We start from the raw sequence: 25,585 nt of genomic DNA, 5'->3' as shown, positions 1-25,585 counted from the left end.
AGTGTTCTTCAGGCAGGGAAGAGCAAACCAGTCGATTCTTCCTGGCTTCAGATGCAGGTGTGGGACATATCTTTATTTCAAGCCCTCCTATGTGTCCTGGTTGACCAGGATGCTGTGGGTCCTCTTTTTTATTTTTAAGTGGTTTTAATATAAATGAATTCCTTTTTCTTTGTTTTAATGTTTATATTTTTAGAAACTAGTTCTTTCATCATATTCTTAATAATCCAAACTATCCTTTCATTCATTTTCACTCATTGAATTTTTTTTAATCATGGTAAAATATAGACAACATAAAATAAGTATCATATGGGCCTCTCTGGAGATGCAAGGGGTTAAGCACCGCACTATGAAGCTATCCTCAGCCGCTGCAGCAGGAGTTCGATCCCCTCGCCAGGGAGCTACCCACATAGCGCAGCAGACCTCTCCTGTCTCACCCGCTGCTCCCCTCAGCAGTGTATTTCAGTCAGTCTGCTGGTTGTGTTCTCTGCTCTGTCTCTGATGAATCCTCTCACCCCCTATATGTCTGGCCTGTAGCCCAGTTCTTGTATGCATAAATAAATAAATCTTTTTATATATATATTATATATATATATATCATGCTAGCCATAGAGTAGTATACAGCCAGTGGCAATGAATATATATTTACAGTATTGTGCCTGGAGCCTTTTCTTAAGTATGTAAACTGCTTTTGACACCTCACACTCCCCCATCCTCAGCCTGCACCACAGTCTGTGGAACTTATCCAATTTACCAGTGACTTATTAGAAGGAACTCTGCTTGAGGACATGCTGTGAGTGAAATAAGCCAATCACTAAAAGACAAACACTGATTCCACTTGCATCAGATATTAATGAAACAGAGGACAAAGAACATGGGGGCAGGGACAGGTCAGTCCTGTACCAGTCACTGGCCACCAGAGGGTCCTATAGCTGGGAAGACTTGATCGACACCGCAGTGACTGGGTTTTTCTATAATTACTCAGTTTCTTTTTCTTTTTCTTTTTTTTTTTTTTTAAGATTTATACTTATACAAGCACTGGGTACAGTCAGAAGCGCGGGAGGGTGAGAGAATTCACCAGAGCCAGAGTGGGGAACAGAGCAGGCAGAAGGACAGAAGTACACTGCTGAGGGGAGCAGCGGGCGGCAGGAGAGGTCTGCGCGCCATGTGGGACCCTCCTCCGGTGGGCGGGGAGCAGCTGGGGATCGAACCGGCGCTGCAGAGGCTCGGGCAGCTTCGCAACCCAGCGCTCAACCGCTGCGCCACTGGGGAGGCCCTATAATTACTCAGTTTCTGCCCATTTTATTGTTACTTATGCATTGTTCCCCTCATGCTTTGTTTGCCCATGGGCACTTAGTTAGTTCTGGGTACAGAGGGGCATTCTGCCGGTTTGCCAGCAGCCCTGACCATCATGTAACATCTGGCATTAAATCCTGCCCTCCCTCTGCCTCCCTTATCCTCCTGGAGTGCAAAGGCTAATAAACCTTGCCTGGTTGAACTCCACTCAACACTGCCTGGTAAATTCTTTCTCCAGGGGACAAACGACTTACACTCTTCTGTGGGTGGGTCTGTAATATCTAGAATAGTCAAATTCATAGAGACAGCAAGTAGAATAGGGGGAATCAGAGGCTTGAGAAGGAGTGGGGAGTGAGTATCCAATGGGGACAGAGTTTCTGTTTCTGCAAGATGAGTAGTTCTGGAAATGTATGGTGGGATGGTCATACAGCACCTGAGAGCTCCGAATGCCACTGAACTCCCCCTTAAGGATGTGAGGTGTAAATTTTATATTCTGCATATTTTATCACCATTGAAAATGATCATATAAAAAATAGGGAACCATACCTGTGTGTGATACAATTAAAATTTACTCATAGTTGGGCCTCCCCTGGTGGCACAGTGGTTAAGTGCTGGGCTGCGAAGCTGCCCTCAGCCTCTGCAGCGCCAGTTGGATCCCCGGCCGCCGGCGAGGGTCCCACATGGCGCACAGACCTCTCCTCCCGCACCCGCTGCTCCCCTCAGCAGTGTACTTCATCAGTCTGCCTGTTCTGCTCCCCACTCTGGCTCTGGTGAGTTCTCTCACCCTCTCGTGCTTCTGACTGTACCCAGTGCTTGTATAAAAAATAAATAAATCTTTTTAAAAAAAAAATTTACTCATAGTTGCCATTAACAGTAACAGCTATTCCACAAGACTCTATTTCTCTTTTACAGATTATGACTCAGTTTACTCCTTTCTATGCAACATATCAGATCTTACTGTTTATCAAAGGAAGGTCAATGTATGTCTCCCCCAGAATGAGACCACATAGCTAATTATTTAGGAAGTTACATATGATTTAAAGTCTCTCTTAGGCTTCATCGTTCACCCTTTCTCTTTAATTTCTTTTTCAGGAGAGGAGTTCATTACTTCGGAAGTGGTACGACTTAATGATACAAAATAAGGATGACCTTGCCAAGATAATTACAGCTGAAAGTGTAAGTTCAGGGTCCGAACATGCTACTCTGAGCAACTGTCCAGGAATTCTCAGAGTGAAAGTTAGGAAAGTCTCCCACTTCAGTGCTGATCTAGAGCTAAGGAAAATGCCAGTTCCTTGTCACATCAAATCATCATTGAGCCAAGAGTGAACTTTTTTTTTATTAAGCCAGTCGTATTGGCTAAGACAAAATTAGTATGTCCTCATTAATTCTTTTAAAATAGTCTCGCCTGCTGCTCCCCTCAGCAGTGTATTTCAGTAGACCTGCTGGTTCTGCTCCCCACTCTGTCTCTGGTTTATCCTCTCACCCCCCACACTTCTGGCTTACACCCCAGTTCTTGTGTGCATAAATAAATCTTTAAAAAAATATAAATAAGTGTCTCCCCTGGTGGCGCAGCGGTTGAGCACTGGGCTGCGAAGCTGCCCTCAGTCTCTGCAGCGCCAGTTCGATCCCCGGCTACTGGCGAGGGTCCGGCATGGCATACAGACCTCTCCTGCCACGCCCGCTGCTCCCCTTAGCAGTGTATTTTGTCAGTCTGCCTGTTCTGTTCCCTGCTCTAGCTCTGGTGAATTCTCTCGCCCTCCGGCACTTCTGACTGTACCCAGTGCTTGTATAAACAAATAAGTAAATCTTTAAAAATAAATAAATAAAAATAAAAATAAAAAAATAAATAAAATGCAAGAAGTTTCTCCATGGCTATACTAAATGGCAGTACGCCATGAGAGTGTGTGGGAGATAGTAGAAGGGGACAAAATTAGAAGATGTAGTTTTAGTCCTCACCTCCTAATTGATAAAAGTAATGAGAATGCCGGCCCAATTGTGGTTAGGGTTGGAAGGCAGACTTCATCCTGCCGACTTCTGCTTTCCAAGTTAGAAATTTCTCAGCAGCCCTGGGGTCTTTCCTCATGGAAAACTTTCCTTACTCTACTTGCAGCCTTGAAGAGTTTTGAGACATTTTGTCGGGCTCGCGTTATTAAACGATAATAAATGTGTCCTTTTCTGGTTTTGTTTAGGGCAAGCCACTGAAGGAGGCACAGGGAGAAATTCTCTACTCCGCCAATTTCCTGGAGTGGTTTTCAGAGGAAGCCCGCCGCATTTACGGAGACATTATCTATCCCCCGGCGAAGGACAGGAGGGCTCTGGTCCTCAAGCAGCCCCTGGGTGTGGCTGCTGTCATCACCCCGGTATGTGCTGGCAGGATCAGCAAGACCTTAGGGTGGGAGATGGGAAACAGTTTTCTTCCTGGTGAAGAAATCTTGTTAGCTCGGTCACCTGTTCTTGACTTCCTGATCCCATTGCTGGAAGTGGAGGTGTGTTTCTGGTCCTCTGTGATGATGTGGGGTGTGGTGGTACTGAGTGGGAGCACATGTTTCCCAAGGCCTGGGTAAGTGGGATGAATCCTGGGAGGAATGAGCAGCCTTTTCTGACTTGGCCTCAGGGCTTCTCTTGGCATTGCCTAGCACCTCTGAAAAGACCTGTATCATTTTTTTAAGATTAATTTATTTATGCATACAAGAGCTGGGGTACAGGCCAGAGGTGTGTGGGGGGGCCAGTGAGAGGATTCACCAGAGACAGAGTGGGGAGCAGAACAGACAGACTGACTGAAATACACTGCTGAGGGGAGCAGCAGGTGAGTTAGGAGAGGTCTGCTGCGCCATGTGGGTAGCTCCCTGGCCGGGGATTGAACTGGTGCTGCAGAGGCTGCCGATTGCTTTATAATGCCGAGACTTTACTCCTTGCACCACCAGGGAGGCCCCAGGACCTATTATTTTTAATATGCCATCATTTTAGAAAAATGTTACACCTGATGGGTGATTATGATCAACAGCAAGGTATTTGTGTAGCTTCCAGCAGACTCTGGCCCAGGTCCTGGAGGTAAAAATGCTAAGAAATAAGAGATTGTGTCTTCCTGGGTGGGGCTGCAGTATTCTTGTGGGTGCCCAGCCTTGTATTGGTGACCAGGCACTCCTGCTCTACCTTCTTGGGGTCCCTGTTTATGTCTCTACAGGCTCTGCCAGCTGGTCTGCTGGTTCCCTGCTCAGCAAGGTTAACACAGAGAACCCCCCCCCCCACTGGCTCTACTCACTGAGTTTGACCCAAGCTCACTGGCTGTGTGACCTTGGACAAGTTACTTAACTGCTCTGTCTCAGTTTCCCCAAACTTGCAAACTTGGATAAGAAGCCAACCTCATTGGATTGTAATGAGGATTTAGTTAATTTTGAGTTAAAAGTGCTCAGAATAGTGCCTGACATAATGTCAGTATTTGTCAAAACACTGTTAATACAGATTTGAATGTATCTACAGATAGCTACAAATAGAGGGGGTGCAGGAAACGTAAGAAATCCTCTGCCATTTTCAAAATCGCCTTTGTTAACATTATCCCCAAAGGGTCAGGGAACTACAGGCTGGGAGACGCAGCCACTTAACCTTGGAGTTGAAGAGTTGCCACAGAAACTACATCCCACACCACTTTTTACAGAAAAAGTTTGCCACCGCTGTTATAGATAATGTGCTCTTCGAAATTCTGAAAATGTTTCCTGTCTTTTGGAGCCTTTGTCTCCCAAGACTCTCCAGTTGACAGGTGTGTTACCTCCAATAGCAGGTGTTCCAAGGGCTCATCTGTGCAAGAGCCAGAGAACAGTTTTGCTGGTTAGTCCCATGCATGGAGTTTGTTGACTGTCTACCTGACCTGCCTGCCTTCGGACCAGGCACCTGTGCCTCCTCTCACTATTTGTCTGCTCTTCTGACCCCAGTGGAATTTTCCCAGTGCCATGATCACGCGGAAGGTGGGGGCTGCCCTGGCCGCTGGCTGCACCGTGGTGGTGAAACCTGCTGAGGACACACCCTTCTCCGCCCTGGCCCTTGGAGAGGTGAGCCTCCTGCCCCACCTTTGTGCAGAGCCCACCAGGCCCCACAAAGAGTATTCATTCAGGACACAAAGAAGCTGGTTTGCAGTGTCCCAGCCTCTGTCTTCGCCTACATCTCCCCCAGGACATTGTTATGTTTTCATCAGCAGCCCCCATTTAAAAGCAGATGTTGTTGGGCCTCCCTGGTGGCGCAGCGGCTGAGCGCTGGGTTGCGAAGCTGCCCACAGCCTCTGCAGCGCCGGTTCGATCCCCGGCTGCTCCCCGGCCACCGGAGGAGGGTCCCACATGGCGCGCAGACGTCTCCTGCCGCCCGCTGCTCCCCTCAGCAGTGTACCTTGGTCCTTCTGCCTGCTCTGCTCCCCGCTCTGGCTCTGGTGAATTCTCTCACCCTCCTGTGCTTCTGACTGTACCCAGTGCTTGTATAAATAAATAAATAAATAAATCTTTATTAAAAAAATAAATAAATAAAATAAAAGCAGATGTTGCTCTTTACAGACGAGAAAAGTATCCCCTGGGGATTCTCTGACTTCTGTAGGAAAGGTCTTTTTCTTTTTTTTGGCTACCCTAAAATTGAGATCATTGCATCATTTTCGTTAAGCAGGCAGTCAGAGTATGTGGCGAAATATGGGCATGTGGCACATTTAGGAAACTTATTTGCCACTCCCTTGGGAGTTTGGTCAGACCTTGTCTGCCTTCTGTTTAAAACCATCTCCTGGCCTCTTGTGTCACTCAGAGGAAAATCCAAACTTCCCCCGGTTGCCTTCAAGGCCCTATAAGATGCGCCTCCCCAACCCCATGCCCCAAGCCTTGTCTGTCACTCCTTAGCCCCTTTCTCAGCAGCCCCAGGCCCTCTGTGCTCACTGGACTCTACACTGGTTTTGTCCTCTGTCTGGAAAGTTCTCCCTCAGGTGTTCCCTTGGTTCCCTTCTTCATGTCTTTACTCAAATGCCACCTTTTCAGTGAGTCTCTCCCCCACCCCCACCACCCTGTTTGAGAGTCATAGGCTCAAACCATGTGCTCCTGATCCCTCCTCTGCTATATTTTCCTTCCTGTGGCATTTACCACATCACCTAACATGACGGGTAATTTACCCCGTCGTTGCAGTAATGATCTGCCCCCGCAACAATGTGCAGCTCTGCAGAGATTGGGATGTGTGTCTTTTGTTCACTGCTGGATGCCACAGCCAAGAGCAGTGCCCCTATATAGGGGACACTCATTTGTAGGTGGGACGCTGGGAGGGGACCACCCATGCATGGATGATCTTTGGGTGTCAGTATCTAGCCTGTGCTGCTGCTCTTGCCTTTGCTCTGTGATCACATAAAGACTTCCAGAAGCCCAGACTTAACCTTCATCACAACCTTCATCAGGGTGTCATTATAGCAGATGTTGCTACACTTGCTGTTCTGGGCTCCGAAGGTGCCCTGTGGCTCCAGGTCCACAGACCGGAAGCTTCTATTGTCCTTAGGGGTATATCCCCCCCAAAAGTCTCCTTATTTCAGCAGCAAATCATTCATTTTAGTCAGAGAAACTAAACTGACTGGAAAGCATTTTATTAGCCTGCAGAGGCATAGATGGAGCTAACGGTGCATTTCCTACTCATTCTAGTGTTTGGGGCCAGTACCCACCTAGGCCTAGTAGAGGCCACCAACTTACAAAATTTATCTGAAGCGCATACCTCTATTGATTGGATACAGTAAGGAACCCGTTTTTCTAATCCTCTAGAAACTGAGAAATTGTTTCAACGTAAAGGAGCAACTTCCTAGACCCACAGAAAATAACAGGTCATGAGTGAAAATCCTGGAGACTTCTCTGCAAAGGCCTTGTGTCTTCACCTTCAAAATAATTGTAAAATACTTGCATCCTGTTAATCAGTGTTTTTTTGTTTTAAAATAGAACACAGATAAAAGCCATACAGAACAAATTTATAGTGACTCAGCTACTGCCTATCGGTCTTGGTTTAAATATAGGTCATTTGACTTCAGCACAGCAGCCTTAATTTCAGCTATACTGGAGCACATGGATATTTAAATAGAGGCCTCCCACTTCAGCACTTTTCTTATCAGTCAGTCTTCAATCATCTATAAACAGCATGACTTATAAAAGTTAAGATTCCTCTTCTACAAGAGCAATGCACAAAATCTTGTAATGCACAAAATCTACAGTATGGCAATTTAAGAAATGAATACATGGAGAAAGAGTCAAATATGGCAGACAACAAATTGGGGAAAAAAACAGTTAAACAGGAACTTGAGTATGACCTGAGAGATCAAAATTAAATTTCATTTAGAAAAATCGCTAGCGTCATGAATAATAGAACACCCGTGTAGCCCCCACCCAGTAGAGAATGAGAGCTTTGCCAGGTGGCCCCGAGGAGCTCTGTGGTTTCAGTCTGAATCCTGCTGCTTCCCTCCCACCTGTCTTGATTTGCATCGTACCCACAGCACATGTTTTGCAGCTGTCACCCACGCGTACATCCCCACACACTATGGACTCACTCATTTTTATTCTATTAGTTCATTTTACTTTTTTCCCATCCTTATATGCCCTTGTCCCTCACCCTCCTCCTTCCTCTTTTTTTTTAAAGATTTATTTATGTATGCATACAAGAACTGGGGTACAGGCCAGAGGTGCGGGGATGAGAGGATTCACCAGAAACAGAGTGGGGAGCAGAACAGGCAGATTGACTGAAATACACTGCTGAGGGAGCAGCGGGTGAGCCAGGAGAGGTCTGCCGCGCCATGTGGGTAGCTCCCTGGCCGGGGATCAAACTCATGCTGCAGTGGCTGTGGACAGCTTCATAGGTTGCTTGTTAACCCCTTGCGCCACCAGGGAGGCCCTCTTATAATAACTTTATATGGGATTTTACTTCAGCATTTTTCTGAGAATTTATTTTTTTAATGTAGGTTTCCAAAGGAGGCCTAGATGAGGAGGCCTTCTCTAACTTCACAGAGTAGCTCTTGGTGTCTGCTTTCTAAGACTCCCTGACCTCATTCCATCCTCCTCCATCCACGGTGCCCAGGACGTGTGCCCTCCCTGCCCTTCAGCCCTTATTGCACAGTCCCTGGCACTCCCCTGCAGTTGCACTAGGCAGTGAATGCTGCTGTTCCCAGATCGGCTGCCATAGACACCCGTTGTCTGTTTGGGGTTCGCTTATCATCTGTCAGCTAGCCTACTGCTTCCCTCTTCTTTTTCTCACACCAATGCTCCCCAGGCCCCGACACTGTCAGGGTGTGTCCATGCCCACTTATAATTTGCTGCTCATGGAAATGCTTTGTCATCCAGTGTCTAGTACCTGTCTCAGCCTATAGATAGTGACACAGTGGGCTAGAATGCCTGGAGGTGCTCACCTGGGCCTTCAGATTGCTCCCCCTGGACATTTCCTCAACCAGCGCCCATGTGGCTAGACTGGTCCTTGTGGTTCTTATTATGATCACTGATGCACCTCAGCAAAAGCCATCAAGGAACTTTGCAAAAACAAAATTTATTACTTACACATTCTGAAGAGTACAGCAGGACCAGGGCCACACAGCAAGGGTATAGGTAGAGAGGCAGAGGCCTGGGGTCCCGCTTTTATTGGCCAGGTTTAGGGTTTTGCAGGTTCACTCTTTATTGGTGGATTTAAAACACAAGAGTGATTGTCTGTTTCTGCTTTGTTGTGTTTTGTACTGTTATTTTTTTACACTGATGTCTTATCAGGTTCCCCCATATTCCTGCTATGAGTGAGACCATCCGATATTTTTCTTTTTCCTTCTGGCTTATTTCACTGAGCATAATTCCTTCTAGCTCCATCCATGTTGCTGCGAATGGCATGAGTTTATCTTTTTTGATTGCTGCGTAATATTCCATTGTGTATCTATGCCACATCTTCTTGATCCAGTTCATCTATTTTTGGGCATTTGGGTTTTACATACTGTAAATAGTGCTGCAATAAACATAAATCAGAGACATCCTGCAGGGGTGGAGGGATGGGATGAGGGAGAGGGATGAGAGGGAGGGAGGGAGGAGCACAGGGGACTGAGGTGATGGTGCACAGGTGCACTGGGTAAGGAAACTCTACGGGGACTACATCTGAGAGGGTGGGGGGAAGCAAATATTGTTTAAAAATGAACAGTGATGTAAAAAAAGTTTAAAAAGTTAAACAAACACCTAAAAAAATAAAACACAAGTAGAAATGAAAGCACAGGAAGGCAAAAACAAGCTGCCCAGCGCGCAGTTTTAACTGAAATTTGAAGGGGACAGGGTGCCTGGCGCTCCATTTGTGGGACTGGCAATGTGTTTCTTCAAGATAAAGAGGCTTAGAAGTGGATGCCTCGAAATCAAAGCTTAAGTCAAACTCTTGTATTACAATTTAAAAAAGAGAAAAACTAACTCTCAGGGGCTTCTGCTCCATCCAGGCTCATTGTAAGTGTTGGCTCTGATATTTTGGCTTTATGATCTAACTGCTCTGTTTTATTTTGGTTTTTGCTCTATTTTTATGAGGGGATCTAGGGAGATTCAAAACCTCTGCTGCTACCATCATCTTCACCCAAAATCCCCAGTCATATTTGTGTAAAAAGTTCACTGTTAATGGATTCAGGAGTTAAACACATTCAGGATGTGCCTGATTTAAAGAGAATCACCACAGACAGAGCACTGGTTTCTGTGCCAGGCAAACAGCTGACTGCCGGTTGTGTGACGAGGGTATGATTCCTCCCTGCCAGCCTTCCCATCCTCAAACTGCCAGGGAGATGACCATGGAGAGGCCTTACCCAGTCCCTGCGCACAGTAGGTGTTCAGTGAAGCCTCCTTTGCACGTGCTCCCCTTGAGTCTCAGGTGGATCAAATAACATTTTTTTTGAACTCACCTCTGGTTTTTCTTGGGAAAGACATCCAAGGTTCTTGGTTTTGAGTTTTACTCTTTTAAACAGAAGGTGGCATTGAAACTCACCCTGAGAACTTTTGTGATATGTGTAGCAGCACATTAATATCTTTATCACTTCAGCACCACTAAGAATCTTATTCAGTTCCAAGTACATTCCTATTCTGTTCTCAAGGCCTAATTTCTTGGCCCATTACTTTTCGGGTTAAAACATTTATATATTTCTCTGTTCTGTTTTTCTAGTTTGCTCATTCGCTGTCACATGTGTGCTGTTTCTCTTTGTAGCTTGCCAACCAGGCTGGCATTCCTCCAGGCGTATACAACGTTGTTCCCTGCTCTCAGAAGAAGGCCAAGGAGGTAGGGGAAGCGCTGTGCACTGATCCTCTGGTGTCCAAAATTTCCTTTACTGGCTCAACAGCAACCGGAAAGGTAAGTCACTTAAGTCTCAAAGCAAACAGATGTCATTCTAACATTTTCTCTTTAGGGCTATAATAAAATACTATTTTACCTTGATTACCACGTGTGGAAAGATTTCCAGTGGATGCTTAAAAACATTGTCAAATGAACATTTGTTTTTCAAGTGTTGTCTGACCCTCCTCTGGGGGAGCGTTCTGCACTGTGACGCACCATAGCTTCTTATTTGATGATTTCAGAGGAGTTGGGGCTGCAAACATTCCCGTGGTCTGTCATACGTGGAGTGGCTGAAAGCTATTGGTTGCATTTCCTCAACGCTGGAATGCATGTTTATCTCGTAATCTGAATTACAGACTCCAGAAGCACACATTTGATATTGAAATGCATGTCTTAGAACTGTTACAAAAATTATTTTTGATATAGAGGTACTTAAAGAAGCAGAGAGTGCTCAGTCATGCCTGTTTTTCCCTTAAACATTGAAAAGTTGTTTCCCCAAAACTGAGTGGATGTTTATCCTTTTATTTTTTTTTCATTGCCCTGATAAATTTATTCTGGTTCTGCTTTTTTATAATCTATTTTTTTATTTATATATTTTACATCACTGTGTAGTCCCTGTAAAATTCCCACCACCAGTTCACCCATGAACCTTCACCATAGTCTCTTGCATGGATGTTCATCCTTTTAAATGTTTAAAAGGGAAAAATGTCATAGTAGAATGTCAGTTTTATTTATGGTATTTATCTCCAGGTAGTACACTTTTTTCTGCCGATATTATATGTGTGTTTGTTTACATACTATGTACATAGATTGGTGTATATATATACCTATATATGTGTGTGACTTGTAAATGTATATATGCTTATATAGATGATATATACACATATGTAATTGTGTTATGATAGACACACATAGAAACACTTATCAAGGTAAAAATAATATAAATCTAATTGAAAGTTTTTGTGAAACTGTGGTCATTTTTAGACACCATGAGAGGCAAGAAGGAATAAAGCAATTTTAATAACTGCCAATCATAATCATTTTTTTCATAGCCATAGGCGCATCCCTGGGGAGTTATTCCCTGAGTGACCTTGGGCTTGTGACCCCTATCTATTTGACTTGAACCACCCAAGCGGTTCCATCTTTCCTGTAGCTATGACTGGATAGAGAACCTGCTATCCTGTATTAAAACTGCAGTATCCCAGGCCGCTTTCCTAGGCCATAATATTCCTGAATATTTAAATTAAATTAAAGTCTAATTTTGCATGAAGCTATTAATTCTACTACAACTGCTGAGTTTATACTTAGGGGAGGAAATATTTATATTCCTGCCCAGGGAATAAATGCAGTGTTATTTTTGGTATCAAGGGCATGGAAACAATCTAAATGCCCAGCATTTAGGGACCGGATAAATGAATTATAGAACAATCTTGCAGTAGAACCCCCAAGCATCCAGAGGAATATTCTAGAAACACAGGTACTAACTTGAAAGAATCATCACATTACCATGTTAATTAAAAGAGGAAGTTATAAAGTGTTGTTAATGTATTAAGATGTCACAATTTTATGGTTAATTGGGAAAATAAAACAGGTTATAAAACTATATAACTATCATGTTTTCTTTAATTAAAAAAATAATATGTATCTGTGAATCTGCATGGCTACATTCTGGATCAGATGTGGGTTATAAGATGCTGGGTGGTTTTAATACCTATTTCTACATTCGTATTTTTGAACCTATCATATAATTTTTCAAAGAGGTAAGTTCACTTATATAGTTCAAAATTCAAGACAGTATAGACATGTTTACATGAAGAAATCTCACCCTGACCCTGATTTCTCCCTTCTTGAAGTTAATACATTTATCTCTTCCTAGTATTTCTTCATCAAACAGAAGTAAATGGGAATCTATATTCTTGCCCTCCCTTTTTCATGCAAAAAAATGGCATCTCATATATACTACTCTTCATCTGACTGTTTTCACTATTGGAGAACTTTTTAAACCAAGGCAAACCAACCCTGGTAGTTGATTTTGGTGCTCACTGCTTTCTCCTATGCTTACAGATACTGCTGCACCATGCAGCCAACTCAGTGAAAAGGGTCTCCATGGAATTGGGTGGCCATGCCCCATTCATTGTCTTTGACAGTGCCAACGTGGACCAGGCTGTAGCAGGTGCCATGGCATCGAAATTTCGGAACTCTGGTCAGGTGAGTCCTATAGTGTTTTTCAGGGTCTGTGTATATTTTACAAGAACCCTACCACTTTCCTCATCTCCTGTAAAGAGCTTCTTCCATTTTTCACTCTTTATTCACTCACTTTTTAAAATTGAAGTAACATTGCATGATAACATAATGTAAAAAATGTATAAAGTGTCTGGTGTGCATCATTGGGAATCAACATGTGCATGTACACTATGTTATGTTCACCACTGGACACTCAGTTTCCTCCACCATTTCACTGTCCCCTTTGTCATGATTTGCCCATCTCCCTGCCCCTTCTATCCTGGTGACCATTAATTGTTCTTGTGTTCCAAAAGTTTATTTTTGTTTTATTTAGTTCATCTGTTTGTTTTCTCTCTATACCACAAATGAGTGAACTCACAATGTTTGTCTGTCTATAGCTGACTTATTTCATTGCATAATACCCTCTAGGTTTATCCACATTGTTGCAAATGGCAGGGTTTTATCTTCTTGTTAGCTGAGTAATATTCCATTGTGAATATATATACCACATCTTCTTTATTCATCTGTCAGTGGGTACTTAGGTTGTTGCCAGCTCTTGGCTATTATAAATAATGCCACAAAGAACCTGGGAGTACATATAGCTCCTTGAACTAGTGTTTTTGTATCTTTGGGGTAAACACCCAGAAGTAGATTATCTAGATCATACAGAATTTCTGTTTTTAATTTTTTGAGGAATCTCCATACTGCTTTCCACAATATTATACCAATTTACATTTCCATCAACAGTGTACAATAGCTGCCTTTTCCCCACATCCTCGCCAACACTTCTTGTTTTTGGGATAATATCCACTCTCACAGGTATGAAGTGATGTCTCATTGTTGTTTTGATTTGCATCTCCCCAGAAATAAATCTCTATCTCAGAGAACATCTTTTCATGAGCCTCTTAGCCATCAGTATGTCTTCCTTGGAGAAGTCTCTAATTAGATCTTCTGCTCACTTTTTAATTGGGTTGTTTCATTGCCAAGTTGTATGAGTTCTTCACAGGTCTTGGATATTAACCTCTTGTCAGATATGATGCTACCCTATTTGTTTCATAATGACTTATGCAAGTCATTTGAAAAAACTCAGGTTAGGTGGCTTTTTGGTTTTTTGTGCACAGATATTTACACTTGCTTACTTATTTAATCATAGAGGTATGGCAGCTATGCAGGCACTTGGAAAGGAATGTGCACTTGCTCAGTACACTTATCTTTAGGGCCAAGCCCACATGGGAAGGAAAATAACAGGACAAAGGACAAGAACCACTTAAGGAAGTGTTTGCACATTCAGTGTGGTAATAGCAAGCGCACATCAATAAGTTGGGTCAATAGCTTCTGACAAAATATCTATGTGAGGTTTTTCTTTTTTCTGCTTAGACCTGTGTTTGCTCAAACCGTTTCTTGGTGCAAAAAGGTATCCATGATTCCTTTGTGAAAAAATTTGCTGAGGCAATTAAAACAAACCTGCATGTGGGTAATGGATTTGAGGAGAAAACTACTCAAGGCCCTTTAATTAATAAAAAAGCAGTAGAAAAGGTAAGTCCATTCTATTTTCTGCTAAAGTAACTTTCATTGTTTTGATATCAAAAAGTTAAATAAAAAAATACACTGGTAAGGTGCTTAGAAAGACTATTCTGGAAACGATGGAAAAATCTAGAAAAAGTGAATTTCTGTCCGTTTGAGTGAATCAGGTACTACCAACCAGTCATAAGCTGATCCAGCTCTGTTATTACCTTGAGTCCTCATGAAAGCTGTCACTTTAGGTCTTCTGCTCTCCCTAATCATTCTATCCCTAAATACCTCCAGAATTAGAATTTTGAAATTCCCTGGTGGCCTAGGGGTTAAGTCTCAGCGTGCTATCACAGCTGTGGCCAGAGTTCAATCCCTGGCCAGGGAGCTAACTCACATATGGCACAGCAGACCTCTCCTGTTTCACCCTCTACTCCCTTCAGCGGTGTATTTCAGTAAATCCACCTGTTCTGCTCCCCACTCTGTCTCTGGTGAATCCTCTCACCCCCCACCATCTGACCTATACCCCAGTTCTTCTATGCATAAATAAATTTAATTAATCTTTTTTTATGAAAAGAATTTTGAAGTACAAAGTTCTCTAAGTTTTTGAATACCTAACAGGAAAGGAAGATCAACTGTTTTTGAGGACATTTGTTTCAGCTTAAATGCAGGCAATGGTCTATTGTTTCTTCCCTTGACAATAAATGCCCTCTCAGAAGAATCCTTGATGACAGCATCCAGCAGAGGGCTATAGAAATGTAGAAGCCGGATTCAGGATTTAGAGAAAGCGGGAAAGAGAAACTTCTTTAAAAATGTATTTGTTCAAAAAAGGTCACTATTGATTAGATATCTTTCCTTATTCTACTCTTCATTATTATTATTATTATTATTATTATTTTATATATTTTACATCATTTTTCATTTTTGCACAATGTATGCATTTTCATCTTGGTTATAGTCCCCATACAATTCCCACCCACCCCTTTGTTTTGATTTTATACTCTTTTAAAAAAAAATACCCTTTTTAGCATTGCTTGCAAGGAACTTCCTTGCAACACCAAACATCCAATTTGCTCCCTAGGTCAGCCTCTACTGCTGGAAATGATTTTAACAGCATAATGTAAATCAGACACAAAAGGTAGGCTGGAGAATGTGTATGGACAGAAAGGGAGCCAAGGTGGTCAGAAGGGGCACAGCCAGCTTCCTGGGTCTCACTGAGCATCCAGAATTGAGTTAGAGCCAACTAAGTACTCAATGGACAGCAGAGCCCAACTACTGTCCTTTGGTTCTCCAAAGGACAAGCCCCTGAATGGCTGTCCCCACCCAGCGGGCAGTCAGGTAAGCTGAACCCATCTGTTGCTCTCCCCAGTGGAAACCTTTGACAGAGCTCTTATAACTGTCTAGTTATCACTGTGGGATTCCTCAGAAACAATCTGTGAAAGCTTACCTGTGCACCACCTGCATCGCTGAAGTGACTGTGGACCCTGGAACTACTTCAGCCAATGAAGACAGTCAGGCTCTATACCTGCTGTGGTTCAAGTCCCAGAGTTATCACCTGTAGGAGAGGCAAATTTTTCCTTCTAGCCACCAAGTTCTTTGGGCTATTATTAAATTGACATAAGGCAAATGAACAGGACAAAAACAAATTTTATTTTGTACATATGGGAAACACCAAAAATTTGAGCTTCAGTGACAAGTTGGGCAATTGAGACTTATTTGTCATCCTGAGCTAAGGAATGGGATAGGGACCTGAGGCTTTAAAAGGGAGAAGTGTAATTCGTAGGATAATAAGAGCAGATATTGGTGATTAGATATTCACCCTGCCATACAGATGGGTCATCCAGACAGAAAGGCAACTCTGGCAATAGGTCTTTCTGGGCTGAGCACCCATCTACATTCTTGTAGCAAATTATGGGAGGGGTAAAAGTTTCTCTGAAATCTGCTGGATCTTTCTTGCTTTCAGCCCAAAACAATCCACGCACCAAAGTGGTACATTTTGGGGTGGCATGTTCTGCTCCCCTACCCTGTGCCTTTGACAACTACAGGTGCATAGGCACTACCCGAGGAAATTGGATATGACTATGTCTGGAGTAAGGCTGCTTCACTGGTATTTTTGAAATGCCCCAGTTAATGCTAGTTTGCAGCCAGACTAAGGAAACCATTGTCTTTTCTGGGGGGAGGGGACCCAACATGGATGTGCACACATTGTCCTCTAGAGGGCGCTGTTTCCCAGGACTTCAAGCGATTAAGTTGCTTTTTTTTTTTTTGGTTGAGCGCTTAGCAGCAAACACATTTGTCTGAAAACAATCCATTGTGTTGGTTTTAGTATACAGTATGTATACATGCACTATCCAATTCTGGAGGTCACTTGCTGATCACATTAATAAGACAGGAAAAAGACAAAGTGTTATAGGACAGGGAGAGGGGCAGCCCAAGCCCCGCAAACCTGCCTATTCTAAATGGGTTCTGCCATCTGCCGCATCAACACAAAACATAGGAGACTTTAATGGGAAGGAACTTTAATACAACTAGGAAACAATACAGGAAAGGCAAAGAATCTAGTTTCTAAATCAAGCACCTAAAGTTACCCGTCCCCTCGTGGGTAAAAGTCCACCCAAGCAGGATTGGCCCAGAGCAAGGCCCCAAAACCTGCCCCAAGTCTAAAGCACCTTCCAGTGGGGACCCACAGAAAAGGGTCAGAAACAACCAGACAAGTCTGGGAGGAAAGGAGCAAAATCAAAATCAATGCAAAAACAGCCATTGTCACCTCCCCACAGGTCTCACCCACATCTGTGTCACCCAGTCCCCGACCAAAAGGCAAGCGCAGTTTCTTCACATGTCTCTCGGCTCCATGTGCCTCCTTGGGGTCTCCTGTCTCTCCATCCTGCTTCCTTCCTTCCTCAGTTTCCTGTGCAGCTTCTCCTCTTCCTGCTCAGCTCCACCCTCCCTTGGGTGGGGCAGGGAACCTGGAACTTCCCCCTTTCCTGGGGACCACCCTGTTACAAAAGGAGGGTCTATTGGTGGGGGGAAGTAGGTTTACCATTGGGCAGTAGGTTTTTGTTAAGTATGTTCAATATAATTATTTTTAGGGATATAAGTCACAGAGAGTAAACCATCCTGGCTAATGGGGATTGTTGCCAACAATGAGCTATGAAAATGTTTGTGGGTTGGTAGATTTAAAAGTTAGTCTAGATAGCAGAATGTAAATTCCTACGCAACATTCAACTGAGAATGGGTGAAAGGGAAGGACTCCGATGAAAGACTGTGATGAGTTCTGGAAGGCAGAGGGATCGTGTTAACAGAAGAGTCCTAGCAGCCCCAGCATGCCCAGGGAAGCCTGGAGAAGTGGGTGCCATTTTTAAGGATGGAGCCTTTCTAGAAATGGCTAGGGTAGAGGTTGGGAGTGGGGTGTGGAGGGGTAGAAATGGAGTTAATTGGCAATATTTTTGTGCAATTTTCTGAGTCATTCCCACACCACGCCTCCTCACCATCACCAGACAGCATTTGCTCCAGGCAGGAAAATACCTCTGAATATATGTATGTAGCAACCTACTAGGAGAGCTACAGCTTGGAAATGAGAGTAGGTACATGGGGGTGGGGGCTGTCTTGGTCCTTTTTTTTAATATCAAATTTTTTGGTAAAAATTTATTTTACTTATTTATGCGTACCAGAGCTGGGGTACAGGCCAGGGGTGCAGGAGGATGAGAGGATTCCCCAGAGACAGAGTGGGGAAAAGAACAGGCAGATCCACTGAAATCCACTGCTGAAGGGAGCAGCAGGCGAGACAGGAGAGGTCTGCTGCGCCATGTGGGTAGCTCCCTAGCTGGCCAGGGATCGAACTTGTGCTGCAGTTGCTGTGGATAGTTTCATAGTGCTGAGACTTGAGCCCTTGTGCCACCATGGAGGCCCTGTATTGGATCTGCCCCTAAGGGGAAGCCTGCCAAGAGAGAATCAACTGAGCTTGCAGTTGTCTCTCACTCAGGAAAGAAACTGGAAAAGACAGAGGCACCCACCTAAACTGTTTAGCTTAGTCCTTCATTAGAAAGATGAGCCACTGAAGATTACAGCACCTTTGAGGGAAGCCCTCAGCACATGAGAGGAAGAATAAACCAAGCAACTGACCCTGGAGGGAGCTGGAAAATCAGGCAACAGAAAGGAATTTTCTAAGAGTCTAATGTAATAGTGTCTTCCAAGAGCTATGAGAAGTTGGCCCTTCTGTTAAAACAGAAGCAAGTTCCGTGAAAATGGAACAACAAAAACAAGGAAGAGTTTGTAGACGTAAATGCATTATGATTTAAAAACATAAATGAAGATAAAAATTTAAATCAAGGTGATGTCCAGACCACTGCAGTAAGGCGACTTTCATAATAAATGAGTGTCATGAAACTTCTGGCTTCCTGATGCATAAACACTATCTTGTAGTCTGCTAAGTATGCAGCAGCATTATGTCTACAAAAAACAATGTACATGCCTTAATTAAATAATACTCCATGGCTGAAAAATGACAACTATCATGTGAGCCTTCAGCAAATCGTCATCTTTTTGCTGGCAGAGGGTCTTGTACAGATCACACTGTGAATCAAAATGAAATGAGGTGTGCCTCTGTTAGTACAAAGTGCATGCAAAGCCCAGGGGAGAGGATGACATGGGTTGCAAAAGTTGGAACTGACCCAGGAGTGAAATGACAGAAACCCCTGGGAAACAGCTGAGCATCAGGCCATTCCAGGAACACTGAGATCAAACAGGCAGGGAATCAAATCAGAGCTGGAAAGTGACCTTGCACACTTCACGTGTCCTCTTAGTGTCTCTTTCTGCATATTTGAAACGACAGTAGAATGTTCTTAACTTTTTTCCTCCAAAAAAGAAAAAAGTTATAGCTTTCTGCAGCTTAAAGATTCTATGACATGTTCTCATTCCACCGGTATCCTCAGCCTGCATTCCTGTGGGGTCTCCTTGTTCTCTTCGTGCAGGTAGAGAAACATGTGAGCGACGCAGTTTCCAAAGGAGCCACCATCGTGACAGGCGGGAAGCGACACCAACTTGGACAGAACTTCTTTGAGCCCACGCTGCTCAGCAATGTCTCCCGGGACATGCTTTGCTCTCATGAAGAGACTTTTGGGCCCCTGGCACCAGTTATCAAGTAAGATCACACAGCTGGTAGGAAGACAGGACAAAAATCGAAAGGGAAATAAAAACCTAGAGAGAGGTCCAGTTCGTGAGTAATCATGAGGCCTGAGTGGGCCAGGGGGTGGCTTGAGAGGCAGAGACCTGTATGTGGCCATTGAAGTCCCAAGTTCAACTGAAGAGCCAAGTTCGATTTAAGAGATTTTCTTTTTAATGTGATTGTTGCCTATTTAGACCTCAAGACGCACTAATGCTCTTTCTGCTGAACTAATTTTCTTCTTAATGGAGTACAGCCTGGAAGACGTCTTTCAAGGGAGTCTGTGGGGAAATAAACTTTCTCTGATCTTACATGTAAGACCTTTTATCTCACATTCACAAGTAAATAATAATGGACCCGGATAAAGTCCCAGTTTAAGACTCAGAAGCTGCCACTCCTTGGCTGGTTTCTCTCCAGGGATCTTTCTGCGAAAGCTACTGTCGGTCTGGCTCCTGCTTCTTTGAAAGGGGTCTACTTTGTCTCCTTGGAAACTTCTGAATTCCTCGTCTTTGATGTGCTTCAAGTCTACTGTGGCCACTCCAGTGACACACAACGGGAGTGTTTACAGTCCAGGTCCCCCCACCCCATCCTCTGCCATCAGGTCTTTAATATCTAAAGTGTTGGTTTAGTCCTGGGAATTCTTGGTCATTATTTTTCCAGTGACTTCTCTCCACCCCACTTATCTTTGTCTAGCCTCCTAAGAAGTCTGCTTCTGTCATTTATTGCTCTTCACGCTTGTCTGTCCATTCTCTGTCTTTATCCACTCCTGGTGCCTTCTAAGACTCTCCTCCTCCACCTGCCGTCTTAGTAATTCATTCTTCAGATGGACCCATCCTGCCTTCCTGCTCAGTGCTTTATCACTATTACTTTTTCATCCTTGATTTCTCCAGTTGGAGAGACCAGTAGCCATCTGTTTATAACCATCAGTTTCCCGTAACTCCCTCTTCTGCTTCCTTATTCTCCCTCGTTTTGCTGTGAATACTTACCCTTTCTTTACCTTTCTTTCTTTATTGTTTTATAAATTTATTTATTTTTAATTATTTTATATATTTTACATCATTTTTCATTTTTGTACAATATATGCATTTTCATCTTGGTTGTACTTCCCGTAAAATTCCCAGCGCCCCCATGAGCTATCACCATGGTCCCTTGTGCTCTTCCCACCCTTGTTTTGATCCTACTCCCTCCCCCCTCCCTGTAGTATGTCTCTGATTCATATTTGCCTGTTGATTTTGATTTTTACTTTATTATATTTATTTATATTATTATTATATTATTATATTTATATTATATTTATATTTATATTTATTATATTTTTCCCCCTGATCCCTTATTTGGATCCTCTACATTCCTGCTATGAGTGAGACCATCCAGTAATTTTCTTTCTCTTTCTGGTTTATGTCACTGAGCATGATCCCTTCCACCTCTATCCACGTTGCTGCGAATGGCATGAGTTTATCTTTTTTGATTGCTGAGTAATATTCCATCGTTATAACATGTACCCCATCTTCTTGATCTTTACATTTCTGTTCTGTTCCACTCTTTCTGCCTCCTCTGATATAGGTGGTTCTGCTTGTTGCTTTTCTGGGTCTTGGAGCACCTCACATCTTGTCATTTTCCCTGGGTACCCTCTTTAGCTTCTGAACTCTCAGCAGCGTTGGCCACATCTACCCTGGGACTATGGCAAAAGCTCTGAGCTTGGATATGCCCCTTCTGATACATGTGGAGGCAAGGGTTGACCTCAGGAAAGAAGCCTCTACTCTGAAGATCCCATCTCAATACTAGTCCCCCTACCCCAGCTATCCTTTGCCCTAGGGATACCTCCATATCCTCAGTTACCTCTTTGGTAATGAGTTGGAGTAAAGTGGATTCTGGTCCATGGTGCCACCCACACTTATTTGGATGGCTCACTAAGCCAGCTGGGCTGAGCCCCATCTGGGTCACCCCTGCCCTGCATTGGCCCTGCTGCTTTTCTGCCCCATGGTGATGGAGCCTTGGTGCAGGGATCCAGGCCTGTAGGCAAGATCCCCCAAAGTATACACAGCAGATGGGGGAGGTACCACCCCACCTCTGCAGGCTCCATAGAGCTCTGACCCTTCCTACCCCTTCATGCGGGCTCAGCTCTCCCCCACCTGGGGTCTTCCGCCCCTCCCCACCCGATCCAGTCACCTTCTTGGCCTCCAAAAGTGTCTTGCGCTTTGGCACTCGCTGCTGATTGAGGTTTGATGGGTCATGACTCTTCCTGTCTCCTCTGCATTGGTTCCCAGAGAGAACAAGCACAGGGGCTGCCTCTGCCGTCTCACCAGAACAGAAATCTCTCTCGACATATCCTTTGCATTTTGAAATGGGGGTACCTCTCACGCCAGTTACAGGTCTGAAGCAACAGAAAAATGCCACTCACAGCTTGTCCTAGAGAGAAAATGATAAAACTGGAAGGGACTGCAGAGGGCTTGGCACTCTCTTCCACTTCAGGGAGGAGCCAGTATGTGGGGTTAAGCAGCATCCGTGGTCACCCCACATTAGAACCCCAGCCCTGAACCCTCTCAGTGGGTTTCTTTTCAGACCTGAAAAGGGGCTGCTTCTGAAGCAGCTGTGTGCTTGTGACATATGCTTAGTGGGTGGCAGGAGCAGAAATCCTTTTATTTGACAATGTGACTTGCCACAGCTCCCTGCACCTCAGCTGCCTGTCTCCTGCACTGGCATCTTTTTGCAAAACCAGGGCTTACCCCTTGCCATTATTTGGGAAATAAAAGGAGACAAGCTGGCGGGGTTTCTTTCCTCTCCCCTGACTGACAGGGCTGATGACCCATCCTCACTTTGGCAGGTTCGACACAGAGGAGGAGGCGGTGGCCATTGCAAACGCGACTGACGTGGGCTTGGCAGGTAGGCGTTTGTGCTCTCCCAGCAACGTGATAGTTCCCTCTCAGGCTGATAAGGAGTCTTCCTTTTCGACACTGTCCTGGGCTTCTAGAAGGAAATGTTACTGGGACATATGGCATGTTGCTTCGCAAGGGCAGATGTGTGCCAGCTCATGATCTCTTGCCTGGTTCTCTGAGATGCTCATTTGGGGCTCCCTGGCTGTAGCTGGCACGGGAGGCGGGGGGGCGGAATCAGCAGAAGGTACAGCACAAATTGTTCTAGGTGCAGAATCTTTTTTTAAAGATTTATTTTTATTTATACAAGAGCTGGGGTACAGACCAGATGTGTGGGAGGGTGAGAGGATTCACCAGAGACAGAGTGGGGAGCAGAACAGGCAGACTGACGAAATACACTGCTGAGGGGAGCAGTGGGCGAGACAGGAGAGGTCTGCTGAGCCATGTGGGATTCTTGCCAGCCGGCTGGGTTCGAACCCATGCTGCAGAGGCTGCGGACAGCTTCGCAGTGTGGCGCTCAACCGCCTGCGCCTTATGAGAATCTTATGGGCACGGGAGGCCCCATGTTCTCAGAAGCTTACTGCCTGGAAATTCCAAGTGCTTCTCCCACACTTTGCCTGGGTCCCAGAAGCCTGACAGAGAGGAGGCACTGGGGTAAGGGATCTGCCGAGGCGGGCAGCCAGCACAAGTAGCAAAGGCAGCGTGGGCTGACAGAGCCTCATGGAGTTGGCCACAGTTCTGCTAGCTTGGAGACGGTTAGGGTGGCCCGGGGCACACGGTAGGTACCTATTTCCCTGCAGAGACTACACACGTGTAAATGTGCTTGACAAATCTTTGTTAGCACCCACTGTGAATGCAGTGCTGAGGAAGCTACAAAGACATAAAGACACAACTGTTGCTCCATATAAGTTGTTCCCACACCCAAGGGGAAACGCCTAGCTGGGGAGCAGTCAGGATGCCGGGAGTCCACGCTACCCGTCGTCCCAGAGCTGGAGTGAGAGGTTAACATGGAGGCCACTGGCCCTTGCTCCCCTTCTTGATTGGATGACGGTGGGGAAGCCCCAGCCTGACCCATGTCACCAGGGATGGCAGCATTCAGATGGCAGAGAGATGGGAGGAGAGGGATTCTGGGCAGATGTGCCCAAGGGTGTAAAGAAGAAAGGATAAGAATTGGATCAACATGTTTGGAGAAGATGTTTGGTGACAGGAAAGTGAAGCTGATCATGTTGATTGAGCTCACCCTAGGGAGGGCTGGATACCCACAGGAAGTCCCTGGAAGGTTTGGGCTAAAGCTTCCTGGGGCTGATCTAACAGGTGTGCAGGATGGGCAGGATGGGAGGCACCAGGTACTGGGGAGGTCATGGTTGTCATACCGCTCAGAGATGGGCCAGCCCTAGTGGGAGGTGACAACCCTTGTGAGGGGACAGAAGCAGAGAGATGATTTACAAAGTCTTTGAGGTGAAGCAAGGATGGAACCAACTTGAGGGTGCCACTGGGAACAGGCCCATGAGGCTGGCAGGTAGTCATCAGTGGCGTCCTCGGCCTTAGACATGGTGTCTCTAACTGCTGTTCTAATGCCATCTGTGTTCTTTTCTCCCTGTGACAGGTTATTTTTACTCCCAAGACCCAGCCCAGATCTGGAGAGTGGCAGAGAAGCTGGAAGTGGGCATGGTGGGTGTGAACGAAGGCTTGATCTCCTCCGTGGAGTGCCCGTTCGGTGGGGTGAAGCAGTCTGGCCTGGGGCGAGAGGGATCCAAATATGGCATTGACGAGTACCTGGAGGTCAAGTATGTGTGCTTTGGAGGCCTGTAGGATTCTTCCATTCTTTTAAAAATAAAAAAGGAAGCTTACCTACATCTATGGGGACATGCCATCCGTTCTTTTAAATGAACTTAGAGATTATGTGAATTAAGACTTTTTTATAGCTCCTCCAGTCCTCATAGTCTTAAGCACATGCCAATCCTACTCTTCCCCTTATCTAACTAGGGACCAATACATGCCATGGGCCGATGGCTGCAGACTCCCCAAGAACCAGCATCAGTTTAGAGAATGATGCCCTGGGCCCCGATCCCTGTCTGCCTTGGAGCAAGTGTGGTGTGAGGCAGGTGGTCCTGTGGCCCCGTCACAAAGGCGGGATCACTGCCTGGGTGATGACACAGCCATCTGCCATGAGGCTCCAGAGCTTAGACCAGGAGGTCTGTAGGCAAGACCCGGGTATTACTGGCCGGCTGTTATGGGGTCCCGGCACCCCCTGGCCGCCAACTCAACACTAGAGACGCTTGCTCTGTATTTGGAATGTTGCTGTGAGGGTTGAATTTTTAAGATATCTGAAATAGCACAGAATTGCCTGTGCCTCTGGGGAATGAGAGAGCCCCTGTCCCTTTTTCCAGGCCAGTTTTTTTCACTGAGGTTTTCATTGTCCTAAATTCACTGCCTGAAATTGTTTTCCTGTCTGTCCTGTTTTCCATTTCACTTTCTGTCCTTGGGGAAATGAGCACAAGGGTAGAGCAGAGAACAGCAGAGCAGGTGGTGGGCAGGCAGGCACATGAGTGGTAGCTTTCTGCTGTCAGACATGCTGTTCAACACCCTCCTTCCAGCCCTCAAGAGCATGCCTTACTTATTCGGTGAGCTATTGTGAGCCCAAGAGAAAGCAAAAGTATTTGCAAAAAAAAAAAAAGAAAAGAAAAGAAAAGAAACTAATATTTGAACCACAGCCATTATCAGGGGAGCAGTGCCTCCCTGGGACACTGGCAGTAGCTTGGCCAAGGTAAGGGCAGGCTACTTCCCACCTGCTCCTCTCACGCCCCAACCGGCACCTGAGTAAGTGGCTGTCACCTATAGCCTGCTCTTGCTGTCCTCATGAGGCCCTGCTCCTTTACCTCCAAATGAGCAAAAGCACAGCACTCTCAAAAGGAAAAAGGATTTCCTTCATTGCCAAACTACCTTATGGAAAAGGTGGGAGGTCTGAAATTTCAGGCATCTTTTCCCCAAATATGAGCATCTACAGTTCATCATTTAGAAACCCAAAACCTAAAGCCCTATGACCAGCATCTCCTCTCACAGGGAGAGCAAAACTCTAAGAAAATTCGAGGCTTATTCTTTCATATCTCCCTTCATCTTGATCCACTGAGGAAAGGAATAGTCACACATTGCTTCATGTTTTGGTCAATATACCCACGTATATTGCTTCATATACGTGGGTAGGATGGCAGTC

At 45.0% G+C, this 25,585-nt stretch overlaps 1 protein-coding gene across 1 annotated transcript in view; it reads left to right on the top strand.

Annotated features, from left to right (window-relative positions):
- ALDH5A1 (aldehyde dehydrogenase 5 family member A1) overlaps window positions 1-24,183 on the top strand; it is a gene marked incomplete at its 3' end in the record, with an annotated part of 28,914 nt that extends 4,731 nt beyond the window's left edge. The window contains exons 2-10 of the mRNA XM_084229121.1: window positions 2,386-2,469; window positions 3,483-3,653; window positions 5,223-5,339; window positions 10,480-10,623; window positions 12,670-12,813; window positions 14,206-14,364; window positions 19,308-19,477; window positions 22,323-22,381; window positions 23,978-24,183. Coding sequence (XP_084085247.1) covers window positions 2,386-2,469; window positions 3,483-3,653; window positions 5,223-5,339; window positions 10,480-10,623; window positions 12,670-12,813; window positions 14,206-14,364; window positions 19,308-19,477; window positions 22,323-22,381; window positions 23,978-24,183 — 1,254 coding nt within the window. The remainder of the gene's footprint in view (window positions 1-2,385; window positions 2,470-3,482; window positions 3,654-5,222; window positions 5,340-10,479; window positions 10,624-12,669; window positions 12,814-14,205; window positions 14,365-19,307; window positions 19,478-22,322; window positions 22,382-23,977) is intronic.
- Window positions 24,184-25,585: the final 1,402 nt, after the last annotated feature.

The sequence above is a fragment of the Talpa europaea genome, assembly GCF_964194135.1.
Source record: "Talpa europaea genome assembly, chromosome: 2".
Lineage (NCBI taxonomy): Eukaryota > Metazoa > Chordata > Mammalia > Eulipotyphla > Talpidae > Talpa > Talpa europaea.
This window is presented reverse-complemented; position numbering and strand designations above follow the sequence as displayed.